General features: G+C 35.1%; 2 protein-coding genes and 1 non-coding gene across 4 annotated transcripts; 1 reads left to right on the forward strand and 2 right to left on the reverse strand.

Annotated features, from left to right (window-relative positions):
• Positions 1 to 1,707: 1,707 nt before the first annotated feature.
• Positions 1,708 to 1,780, reverse strand: TRNAE-CUC (transfer RNA glutamic acid (anticodon CUC)). Its single transcript has one exon. It is a non-coding gene; the product is annotated as a tRNA-Glu (tRNA).
• A 58-nt stretch (positions 1,781 to 1,838) lies between these two features.
• On the forward strand, positions 1,839 to 3,439 carry LOC140770889 (uncharacterized). 2 transcript variants are annotated; one of them, XM_073112211.1, is made up of 2 exons: positions 1,839 to 1,976; positions 3,044 to 3,439. In XM_073112211.1, the coding sequence occupies exon 2, from the start codon at positions 3,065 to 3,067 to the stop codon at positions 3,230 to 3,232; it is 168 nt and encodes a 55-aa protein (XP_072968312.1). In that variant the 5' UTR covers positions 1,839 to 1,976; positions 3,044 to 3,064; the 3' UTR covers positions 3,233 to 3,439. The 2 variants fall into 2 exon arrangements, with proteins under 2 accessions (XP_072968312.1, XP_072968313.1); XM_073112212.1 differs by having other exon boundaries at positions 3,054 to 3,439.
• Positions 3,440 to 5,797: 2,358 nt separating this feature from the next.
• Positions 5,798 to 6,848, reverse strand: LOC140771085 (uncharacterized). The gene is made up of 3 exons (XM_073112473.1): positions 6,578 to 6,848; positions 6,292 to 6,414; positions 5,798 to 6,209 (listed from the first exon to the last, which is right to left on the reverse strand). The coding sequence occupies exons 1-3, from the start codon at positions 6,812 to 6,814 to the stop codon at positions 6,000 to 6,002; spliced, it is 570 nt and encodes a 189-aa protein (XP_072968574.1). The 5' UTR covers positions 6,815 to 6,848; the 3' UTR covers positions 5,798 to 5,999.
• Positions 6,849 to 12,941: the final 6,093 nt, after the last annotated feature.

Below are 12,941 nucleotides of genomic sequence, written 5' to 3' on the forward strand. Positions count from 1 at the left end.
AGAAAAAATTTAGAACTACTACAAAATCAAGTCATCTTAATTTTTTGTAACTATTTCGAATATAATTTAAGCTTTATTTATGATCGGCTATTATAAATTATTAAAAGAAATTATAGCCATAGAGATTGGTGCTGCTGCTAGACTTGTCTCCAGACATCTTTGTTTGGATTCAAAGTCCAGCAGAGTGATCCTCTAGCCAGTGCTATAAACTCGATTACTTTTCTTCACTTCAAATATATGCCGTTTGCCCAAATCTTCTTCTTCTTCTTCTTATTGAGAAGATTTTATGCTGTCAGTTTAACACCTTTAACGTTTTCATGTGAAACAAAAGTATCTCCTGACCAGATTGAATAAGAATCATGTGAATACCTTCGTGGCCTTCATTTTTCCTTTAAAAAAAAAGTAAGAAATTTATCAAATCACCCTGTATTTTGTCATTATTATATCATTCATGTCCTCACATATGAATATTTATCCTTCAACTTTTACGTACTTTTAATATCTCAAATGTACCTCAACTTAATTAACTTTAACCTAAATCTAGTAGCCGATAGAATTGCTAATATTTCATTACTTTTGAAAATTGAAAAGAAAATTTATTTGATTTTAATTTAAGTTCCTTTTTTCATTTTTACCGTCGTCAAGAAAATTAGTCAATAATATTAAAAGTTATTTTACATATACAGTTAGGGTGTTTATGAAAATTTTACCCTTTCCTTCGGTCCAAGGTAAATACCAACCGACCACTTGAATGAGACAATGGACGAAGGGAACAGCTAAACTTTGTTCTCCTTCGCACCTTATCTATTCAAGTGGGTCCCACCGCATCCCACCCCATGTGGGCCTATTGGAGCTAAGCTTCCCGGTGGGCTCCACGCCATTCGACTTGTTCCTTAGAACATGACGACCTTGATGAAGCCCAGAACCAATTGCCAAATTGGTTTCCATTTTTGGATGGTCAGAGTTGGACAGCATAGAGGTAGTGATGTTAACGAAGCAAGTGCAGTGAGAATAGTATGCTTATAAGAAAAGGATAACTTTGTCATCTATTCTAGGTATAGTCGCCGTTGCCCTATCTATTTGCTCTTATATGTTGATATCTATCCATTTTCATAGATAGGGTTGAATAAAGAGACTCTCATAAGAACCCCAATAGTGATGCACGAGTCAAATGAAGCTAATTGGGTAGCTATGGATAAGTAGATTAGGATTCCTCTTGAGCATATATCTAATGTAATCAAGCCTTAAATATATATATATATATATATATCGAGCCTAATTAAGTCGACTCATGAAGCTTTAACTCTTAAACAGCCATGATAGCCATGAAAGGCCATAGCTAATGAACTAAGTTTAATATTTAGCTGGATTTAATATGCTCTCTTGACTTTTAGATTTAGTCTTATTATGCACTAAGAAAAGAAGAATGAAAAGAATAGATGTATTATTAATATTTTAGCAAAGAATATTTGGCGGTGGACAGAATATTTCTATCTGCCATAATAGTACTAGTGTCAATCTAATACAGAGAGGTTCCTACAAATATTTAGTAAAAATATAAAACTTAATTTATAAATATTAGAAATATAGAGTGTAAATCATAAATAGGTAAAACTATAGGGTGCTAAATGCAAAATTTATTATTATTATTATTATTTTCTTTTAAAGGATACATTTACATTGAAAAAGAAAAATAAATAAAAAAGATTCCGTTGCCGGGACTTGAACCCGGGTCTTTCGGGTGAGAGCCGAATATCCTAACCAACTAGACTACAACGGAAGATGTTAAATTCAATTAAAATATATTTATTTATTCACTTATATTTCGGCCTCGGCTCCATGTTGCGTTTAACCGAATCTCGAAGCTTCTCCTCTCTTCTTCTCCGGCTCCGATACAGCGAAAGCAGCACTAGTCGATCAAAAGGGGCGAGGCGGCACACAGAACCCTCCTATCTCTTCAAGAAGCAAAAGCGTAGGTAAGCTTCAAAATTCGTGGTGAAACGGATTCGTCGTTCTATCATTTGCTTCGATCTATTTTTTTCGTCATGAGCGACGACGGTTGCTGATACATCCCTTGTTCAGTAATTTTTTTTGCATCTGTCGAAGCCATTGGTAGCGTTTAAATTTCCTATTCCCTTATTCTTTCTATTTTCCTAAATCAAAGAGACTGAGCGAAATTGGTCAAAGTTCCGATTTTTGAATTGATTGTGAAACATGATTCTGAACAGGGTAGCGCAAAACGATCAAATTGAAAGCTATAGATAGTGGGATTCTTGCAACATAATGCAGTGACTTGTATGGCATATGCATGAGTAGGAATCTGATGGGATTTGGAGGAATAAGCTATGAGAAAAGAAGAGTGGAGAAGTAGGATTACAATCTAGTCTTTTATGCCTAAAATTTTAGTGGTCCATACAAAACCTATAAGATGGCGACCAGCTTAAACTCTTTGATTGATTGTGATTCTTAAGGCTAGCTGATACCAACTAGTATCTGTTCATTAATATCCGAGGAGTTTCTGACACACTGTCTTCAGTTACTCATCATAAAACCAACACAATAGTTCCACTCTGATTTAACTCATTTATTTGAGTGCCTCATTCCTCTTCAAATTTGTGGTGTTTACTTAGGCCATTTTATATTTCCAATTTCAACAGTTAATTCACCACAGACTATTTCTGAAGGTACAATGATATCTGTGGTTTTATATGTAAAAGAAAGTTTCAAAAACTTCCACCTTGTGAAGGTGGAAGTATAAACTTGAGTTCTATTGCAGCAAAGCCTTCAGCGTTAATTTCATTGTCAGTCTTGGCATGGTAAGAGGAGTTTAAATTTTATAGTTTCGGGCTTTCAGCAATTTTGGCTTTTGCTGGTCTCAGTGAATTTAGATAACTAAGAAATTTTCAGATCTGCACCATTTCATGGCCGCCACATACTCCGTAGCCTAAAACTCAGATTGGGTTTCATATTTGCTCCTTATTGCCGACTATGAACTTTGCATAGAGGTATTCTGATGAAGCAACTAATTACTTTTTCTCTCAAGTTTCTTGCAGAGCAGCTGATAATGGGGATAATCAGGAGCAGCTTCTCATTTTTGTTGGGAACTGGTTGCGGCATATACGTTGCTCAGAATTACAACGTCCCCAATATAAAGAAGCTCATAAATACATGGATGTTTGTGGCAAAGCACCTTGAAGAAACTTACAGAAAGCCGAAGAAAGATGAAGACTAGTACTTGATATTTCCATTCTTGTGCCTGATCTGAATTGAAGAAGGCTGACTGTAGCTAAGAGGATAGGTGCGGCAATCAATTTTTTGACCCATAGTTCTTATGATTGAATTATTATCTCATTTTTATTTTCTTTGGTGCTATTTGTGAACTTACTTTTTTGAGAAAAATATATTTGAGCTTACTTGCTAAGCTACTTAATTCATACAACTGTTTAATCTTTATGCTCTTTTATCTGCTGAGAACATTGAGATGCAAAAGGAGTCGCACATATGGTCCCCATTCTCAACCTAAGGAACTTCCTTAATACTGACCCTGTAAAAGTGTCTTTACGTGTGCTAATCTTTAGCATGTTTTTCGTCACTTGATTCTAGTTACTCTCTGATACTTCTACGCTGTATGATTCGATATGATTAGTACTTTTTGTGGTTAGATTCCATTCTTGGAGGACTGATTCTGAAAATCTACACAGAATTTCAACATATTTTTAAAACCCTATTTACTAATTGAAATACCTAGTCCAACCTATCAAGTTTGGCTGCGATTATATTTTCATTAATCATGCATAAAGTAACATGATCTTTAGATACATAAAGAATGATCTTCTTTGTGATGGGCTAAAAGCCTAAGTGGGTGTTTCCTATCATATCTTCTTGTAGCTTGTCAAAATTAGCATCCATAGGTTCACTTTGTTGCTCATATGGTGCCTTTTGCTTATGACTTTCTACATAAAAAGGGAAAAACAAGAGAGGAAAGCAAGATTACTATTCAAGTTGATGACTCATTGCTTCCACCTGAAGGCTTTACCTTGTAGGTGGCCAACTTGCAAAAAAGTTGTGTTTGTGCAAATTGAATAACATTTTTTTTTCATTGTGTAGCCTATGTAATCTTTGACTTATGCTAGTCTTGTTTAGAAAATTGATATAAAAGGATCAAGAAAGCTCTCTGAGTTTTCTCACTAGCTTTCAGAATATATAGATTCCTAATTGCGTTTGCAACTTGCGGTATTTCTTTAGTTTGATTAAAGATACTCTTTGTAATTCAAAAGTTCGTAGACAGGACAATGAAGTCGATTTTTATCAATACTTATAGGTTAGACAACTAAGACAAAGTCATAGCAATTTGCATTAATGGAGAGGGTACTCATCCTTAGAGGCCAACAAGGAGCCAGGTGGCCACAAACCCTAGAGAGCCTCCATGCATGGCTTCCTTAAAGACACTATTATAGCCTTTACAGCCTTTGCCTAAAGTAAGATTCCATGAGATCAACTCTCTGCAGTTATGGGTGAGATCAACTCTCTGCAGCTCCATAACATTATTGAGGAATAAGACTTATTGTTGATGTCATCCTTTTCTAAAGCCAATGGTATGTGGAAAGGCACCCTGTCCCAGTGGAAGGATTCACATACATGTATACATGATGGGCTAAATTTTAGTAATTGCAAAGATAGGCTCTTAGAAGTTGAATGCAATTATTTTCTATACGAGATACATATTAGTATTTAAAATATATGCACGAGAGTCCAATCTTGCAATTATTAAAATTTAAGATTTTTTTTAATGCTAATATCTCCAATATGGCATCTATGAGAGTATCAATTGACTGGATTTTGTTACTGGAGACAAAATCTTCTTTCTTTTTCCTTTGGATTAATTTCTAACGCAAGTTCATGAATCATGCATGAGAATTTATGGAGCGGTTTTAAGTTTGACCCTCTTGACTAGTTAATTCCGATATCTCACTGTCGGCCGACAAAAAAAGTCAAATGATAATTTTTTTATTTAACGTCAAATAATTATTTTACTCTTAAATTTTTTCTATCTTTTCTGTAAAATAAGAATAAAATAATTTATAACTAAAAATTAACGGTATAACTATTCGAAGGTTTTATATAATTATGAGGGTTAATACGCCGTGAAAACTAAATGTTAGTGTTTTAGGAAAGATGGGCATAAATTATCTGTGTAATTGTTCTTTAAAAGCATAAGTTAGAGATAACTTCCCAAAGTGTTATAAGAAAGATCCAATTTTTTTGGGCTTAATTATACCATACCACCATGTACACTTGCCTAAGTATTATTTTGCCTCTCTACCCCCGGACTTTTAAAAAGCTATATTAGATACCGTTAACAAATATCTTAAAATTAATTTTTTATTTTTCTATAGTTAGAGAAAAAATTTAGATAATATGTTCGAAAATCCTAAGAAATCCTAAGAACAACTCTTAATTTATAATAGCAAAACACATCATCAAGTGAGACTGGTTTGAAATTGTTATTGTTCATACTATAAGTCATACCGTTAAAAATGGGACGAGACAAAAACCTTTTTAGTTCAGTTTATCTAAGAATTATTTTTTAATTTTTATGAAGATAATTTAGTATATTTAAAAATGATAACTTTTAAATAACGGAAGGCTAATAGATCTATTTAATTGTAGATCTTCAAAATTCGAAGAAGGTATTTCTATGGTGTTATAGCATAGCAAAATGGTAGAAGGGGAAAGTGGCTGTTCTTTTTCTCAGATCCCTTCGACCTCCAAAGCGCATGAACAATGTGTTACGACTGACGACCCGTCAGTCCGTTGACTTATTTTTTGTTGGACCCACTCACTCCCACTAAAATTAATTGATAGCGATTCCAAGAGTAACGTCAACTCGAAACATGTTGAAAAAAAAACTTGGCTTTTTTCCAACCGCACTTCGTTGTATGGAAGCTAATAACACCAGAAGACAATTAAAGCGCGCTCTCTCTCCCTCTCTGTAACTTTTAAGAGAGAAGATTCATGGAGACGACATCAGCAAAGTTAGCCCACAAGTTCTCCTCTTCCTGCATTTGCCAGCACCATTCGTCATACCCGCCGCCGTTTACGCCGCCGCCGCCGCCGCTCTCCGCTGCCTCTCCTTCGCCCTCTCCGTTCCTCGCGAACCGACCTTTGACTCGCGGTCGGCTATCCGCCAACGTTTTCCTGCACGCGTACTGGAGGAATAGACATAGAAGTAAGAAACCCAAATGCTTTTGAATCGATTTTTGACGATTTTTAGGGAGAGAGGATACGGACAGTGATCTTTCTGTGGAAATTTCGTTGGTTTCGCTTGCTCCGATACCGCTCGATCCTCTCCTTCCTCTCCTCCGCGTTGTAGCGAGTTGCTCTCTCGGAAGAAGCCGGCAAAGTGTTCGTGCTCTGTTATCAAAGCCAAAGATTAGATTCTTACAGCGGAAAAGGTATCAAAATGTGATTAGTTTTTGAGAAGTAAAAGGTAAAGTTTCAATCTTTCCATCCCGAAAAGCGAACCAAAATGGGATTTTGGGAGATGGGTCGGTGGAAAGGAGGAGACTTTCTGTACCTGCAGGAGGTCGCCGGAGCTAAAGACACCCCTCACGGGGTCGGAGTTAGAGTCGCAGGAAGAGGAGGAAGGCGAAGAAGAGGAGGAGGAGAATAATGGGTTGCTTTGGAGATGGTAGGAAGGCGGAGAAGAGGTGAGGCGATAAGGGAAGGAGAGATCGGCGTCGAAGTAGCCATGAATGGTCTCGTTCAGGTGAAGGGCGTAATCGCTATAGGAGGAAGAGGAAGAATGGAACATGGCGATGGAAGTAGTTGTGGGTGAGGAAGGAGAGAGGGGCAGGGTGGAAGAATTTATTGGGGTCGGACTTCGAAGAGAGGGGTAATTATATGCCCACACCAATCATCATAGAATGACGTGGCACACGACAAGAGTTGACCATTATCGGGGCCCACCGCAGGAGTGGGCCCGGAATCTTGGATGGGCTGGGACCCACAAGGGATTTGATGGGGATTACAGGTTGAGTGGTCTCCCCTGGTCCAGTTTTCAGATTTTTGGAGAATTATATTGTATTTTAATGCGAGTGGGGAAAAAATATATAATAAATTTTCTTTTTGAAAAAATTAATAATGAAATAAGAGAAAAAATAATTATATACATTGTTGATTTACCTCACCTCCCTCTTCCACCACCTACTTTCTCCTCACTTATATAGCCTCGGAAGACTTTCTATGTCCCGCTCATATTGTCTTCCGCTTTCGGTCTCACTCTCCAGCGTTTCTCTCTTTATTTTTTTTTATAACTCATGATTCATCTACAATATAATTAGTAGTGCTCTAGTTCTCTCCATAGTGTTGCTATATAGATAAATACCATCGGTGGGTACTTTGGCCCCCACGAATCTTTGCTTTCGTCTATTTCTGGTGGTTCTATGAAGGTGGGTTTTTGGTAACTCTTAGCCAATGTCAACTCTGCCCATATCTTTTTTTTTTTTTATGAATGTTTGTGTGTTTTCATGTTTTCTTTATAATAGTATTGTTATTATTGTATGGAAACTCTTCTCTAGCTCTTTAGGTTATGTCGGATCGTGTATCTTCAACTTTTGAATCACAATGGAGTCACAAGTTAACCTTAGGTCTTTTGCACCGGCATACCCTTTAAGGTTATATTTTTTGTTGCATTTTATCTTTTGTCTTTGTGCTTAGCACTCTACTTTCATTGTTGTATTGTTTTACTATTGTAATTAAGTTTGAGATTTGTGTCAAAGGGTGTCACTCTATCTATCTATTCTATTTGTGTATCAAGTCATTATTCAATGAAAGAACATATCAAATTTCTCTTAAAACAAAAATTATTGATTTATTTCCTAAAGTCTTGTTTGGTTTGAGACTAAACTTTGAACTGGATTAGTTAGTTTTATTTTTTAGTCTTAATTCTTTAAGAGTAAACTTAATTAGATATGAAAAAGATACAAAGATGTTTGGTTACTGAATTATTTTAGGAGTTTCTGAACCAGCTCAGAAAAGTTCCGTAAACTTTTTAATCAAACTTTACATTTGGCATGGTACCTAAGCAGATCCTATATGATTATATATATATATATATATATATATATATATATATATATATATATATATATATATATATATAATTAGTTCATTTGTTAAAATTTTACTAACCACCAAATGAGACTAGTGTTTAAAGTATGAATATTAAAACTGTTGTCTTGGACAAATAAAAGATTTTGATCAACTTAATTATCTTACATGATATCGAAGTTTAAGCATCTAAGTTCTAGGTATCTTTCTAGAATTAGGTTAGCCGGGGTTGGGATCGGTAACTAACTTATGCGGAATACAAATGAACTACAAAAATATAAAAGAATGCATATACATAGATGAATAAAAAATAAATAGATATTGAAGTGGGCCGGCGAATGAGTCCACCACCCATCTAAGTATCAAACTGTCTTCGACACTTTGATAGAAGCTCGAACCCCCGAAGCAAGGTACGAGCTAAGGAAACTACTAAGGGGCCAAAAATCTTTACAAAAAATTATAATACGTTGTTCTTATCAGTATTTTATATGTGACAACCTAAAAAAATTTAGTCATACTTATTTGAACCTCTTAGCATTTCATTTAAAATTTTCTAAATAAAATGCCAATAATGTTAGCATTTTTATTTTATTAACTTAAAAATATAAATGTTGAACTTATTAGCATTTTTATTTAAAAATAAAATATTAATTTTATCAATGTTTTATTGTTTTATTTATAGCTACATTGAAACATAACTATTCTAATATTAAGTTTGAGGATAGTTAAAAAGAATAATTGAGACAGGACTTGCTTGTTGGTCAAAACCTAACTGCTCCATCAACTCAAGGACAACATCTGTAAGAGTCAACTCGTTGACTTTAATTCGATCTGACAGGAGTGCTTTAGTCAACCACCTAAAGAAACGAGGGAATGCCCAAACCACCAACTACCCAGAAAATTCATGCTAATGGGCTGCGAACGATCTACTCTTCCTCCTTGTAGTAGTCTACTGGGTGTTCGGACAACGAGGTTCTAATAAAATTAAGCCATTATCCAACTCAATTTCTTAAGCCATTAGATGAAGACTCAAAAATCTATATCCACTCTTCTTCGCATCCAACTTACTATTCTTGATTAAGCTTTTATCCTAAAATTTATTTTTCGATTGAATTATTAGCTCTGATACCTATTGTTAGAGACTCGAAGGAGTCACACACTGCATATAATGCTTAATTTCTCTTCCGATCACCGACCTGCATTTTGTCCGACAGTGCGAGTAGAAGCCCTAGAGATTTTGAATTTTTATATTTCTACAAGGTGACCTGTTTTTATTTGTAAATAGTTTTTTTAACTCTCCTATTAGCAAAATAAATCTTTGAATACTATACATCCTTTTTTGTCATAATTTCACATTAAATAAGCGAGTGAGTTCGTCTGCAATGTCCAATCCAGAGGACCAATGTGGAAATCATTCAGCCAGACAATACTAAGTTGGCTTATCACTACTTATCCAACAGTATCCCATATCCCTATTCTCCATGCTTGCTTTTAGACTACCTAAGCTATTCCACTTCCATTTGACCACTACTTCAACAAGAAGAAAAGAGTCTCCACCACTATCCCCCCATCAACCAAAAGAGAGGAGTTCCATCAACTAGCATCAAGTGTTTATAGTCTGATACATAAATATCAACATGATTTATGGTATTCTTCTTTCGCTTCTAATTACACTTCACTAATCAAAGGTTAAGTAATTTTGCAACATGTGATTTTCAAAAAGACAGCTCCAAAGAGACATCTTCTATCATTCTGGGTGGCCACATGATTTCTCTTTTGAACATTCCTGCCTGCACGAGCACAACATATGTATCGTAAAAGCGATCTGGATATCGATGTTGTTTTCGATCGATGCTGTCTCAATAGTTGATTGGCTTTGCAAAGCAAACAGCAGCAGTGTTCAAAAGTTGATCATCATCTCCTATTTCTCTACAGTCTCCATGAACACCATCACTTGCAGGCCAATTACAGAGTTACATATCGCGTTTGATGTTACATGACAGCGCAAGATCACCAACTTTGAAGTGGGAATGGCCAACCAACATGATAAAGTCCATGAGCACTAGCAACATTATCGCACCGAAGAGCTATTTGACTCCTTTCAGGCAACAATATAAAGATCACATACTTGGAGAGAAAGAGCATTACATTGATGTTATACTTGTTAAACAATAAAGATTTCATTTGTTGTTCTTGTTCTTTCTTCTATGGACTCTTGTCAATTTAGGCTATCGTTGCATTAGATCAACTTGGAAAATATACTAATAAGTAGGCTTTTGGTAATGCCTCTATTGTCCTCAGTTTTGGTACTGAAGGTGTAATTTGTTGACAAGCTGTTTCAATGGATAGACTGCAGCATATCTATTGAAAGTGGTCAGGAACTATGAGGTGACAGTGACAAAAGGATGAAAAAGAACTTCTTCTCTCTTCCAGTGGTATGAACACTAGTAAATGCAATTACTGGTGTCCATTCCCTGTAGAAGATAATCTTATTTTCTCCCCTCCCCTTACATCCTGTCTCTGTGTGTCTTGATTTTGAGAGTTTGCGAAAGCAATGATTGCGATACGACATACATGCGAACCTTCTAGTTTCTTGATCTTTTCATAACAAAGAGTTTCTCATGGCGAAGATTTCAGTACTATATGACAAAGCTCGACTAATTCATGTCCTTGAATTCCTTCAGGAGCCCAAAGGTACTCTGACAAACTTCAAAATTGAATGCAAAATTTCAGCACAATACCCAGAGTATCGATCGAATCACCTCGAGTCGTGTAAAATAATGATGCTGTTAAATTTTAACTACTTAATTATGTGTCAATCACTTACAAGCAATCTTAGTGCCTTAGTGGTGCTTCAATTCTTACATCCATATCTTTTTCCATGGCCCAGGTAAGTACTGAGACAGTTCTTACTGACTTGAATTGTCCATAATTACACAGGCCTGCAACTGTCAATCAAATGAGTAAAAGTTAGATTTTTATTCAGAAAACTGGGATTTTAAAGCATGGTCAGACATAACACCAGAAGTTGATGATTCCATAATCATAACAGCATATCTTAGCCATCAGAGAAAAGCTTTGCAACTTTACAGTCATGAAAACTCCTTTGATGAGTTGGAGATCAATAGAGATTGCATTTCATACACCCTTATGTGCGCTATAACTCAGTGACAATACTTGCAAAGCATAAGGCTTAGCCTTCTATCTTAATCATCTCACTCGACTCCACCAATATACATTTCGACTGCATCAGTTAAAGCTCCTTTTACTTAATGAACACCATAATTTTCAGTGATTTTCTAGGTGGCAACTCCATTAACAGAGGAGCCCAAGAAGTAATCCAAAATAGGACCTAGTTTCTTCTCACAAACGATTACAAGTAGAGGATGATACCAGACTCTGCTGAACAGTAACTAATTTTTTCGATCATTTCAACCTCTCATATTTGCCCCAAAACGTTCCATGCTTCCCACCATTAGAATTGTAATACAATATCATGGCTCTTGTTATCTCATATTCCTGTTCATGTAGTAATCGGAGGCCATGGAACCGAAAATTAAGCAAGTTATTTTTTCCCAATAAATTTTTAGCATAATTTTAAAATTAAGCTTGAATTGAAATAATTTTAATTTCGAGCTCAAACCAGGACGATCAATATGCAATTTCAAGCCTAATCAACCTTAAATTTAATCAAGCTTGAAATAAAACATGATTCTATTGTGAAGGTATATGAACTAATATAGAAATATTATGAACATAGATCTTAATTTAAAAGTCATATTAGTCATATGTATTACATATTATATTATTATTTTTGAGCCATAATAACTTGAGCATGATTGAGTTAGCTCGTGATCAAGCATAGCTCGAAATTAGTTTGTTACGAACAGTTGTTCTAACATCTGCTCTGATACTAATGTTATGAACCAGATCTAAAATAATTTGGACGTAAAAAAAATTATAAAAATTTAGGTGGAGGTAGCCTCGTTAGTTACGGTTCTAATGGCTCTAGTTTCACCTAAATCGGAGTTCAAAATGAAAAGTTAAAAATAAAATAGTAGAGATAGGTTAGAGAGGATAGAACGGTAAATATCCGATATTGCGGCGGTTGGCTATAATTTACTCATAGAAAGATAAAAACGATCTAAAAATAAGGACGAAAATAACTTGACTAAACTCAAATTTCTTTTATTCAATTCTTATTATTAAAACATGCCCAAAATAAAAATTTTTAGTGGATCGAATCCACATCATTCAATTTATTTGAAATTCAAATAATAAAATAAAGCTAACTAACTAACTTGACTAAATCAGCCTTCTAATCATTCGTTTCGCCGCAGATAGATTTCGAATCCGAAGAAGTTGTAAATACTAAAGTTGTAGATGATGATTTTATTCATTTAGTTTGATATTATTCTGACGATCGTAGAATATTTTACAAATATTTTTTCGAAACTACATAAAAACTAAATTATTAACTAATAAATTCTAACTTAATAAAACTCTAATTAAAGTAAATAAGTAGATAAGATAACTTGATTTAATTCGATCTGACCCAATTCACATCATAGTTTCGAGTCTATTTTACCGGTCAAGCTTGAATCAACTCTCGATTATTTTGACAGCAGCTTCGGATGGGTTTATTTATCTGAACAACTTTTCCTTAAGAAACAGGATTAAATTCTCCATAATAAATCAATCTTTAAAACGAAACGATAATTTTCCAAATTATTGAAAGAAAATTCCTTTCCATTATGAGACATTCCGGCCCGTTTCAGCCCAGTTACCTTCTGAGATCGACCTACGAAACGAACGGCCAGGTTCGTATC

Source organism: Typha angustifolia, chromosome 11, assembly GCF_048772165.1.
Source record: "Typha angustifolia cultivar Huaian chromosome 11, ASM4877216v1, whole genome shotgun sequence".
In the NCBI taxonomy this organism is placed as follows: Eukaryota; Viridiplantae; Streptophyta; class Magnoliopsida; order Poales; family Typhaceae; genus Typha; species Typha angustifolia.

Bases quoted from the DNA above. Each gene is read 5' to 3' on its own strand.
- LOC140770889 (XM_073112211.1), top strand. From the start codon at position 3,065: ATGGGGATAATCAGGAGCAGCTTCTCATTTTTGTTGGGAACTGGTTGC.
- LOC140771085 (XM_073112473.1), bottom strand. From the start codon at position 6,814: ATGTTCCATTCTTCCTCTTCCTCCTATAGCGATTACGCCCTTCACCTG. The intron at 6,415-6,577 runs GTACAGAAAGTC...CTTTGATAACAG, and splicing joins GCTCCGGCGACCTCCTGCAG to AGCACGAACACTTTGCCGGC. The intron at 6,210-6,291 runs GTCCGTATCCTC...CTATTCCTCCAG, and splicing joins ATTTCCACAGAAAGATCACT to TACGCGTGCAGGAAAACGTT.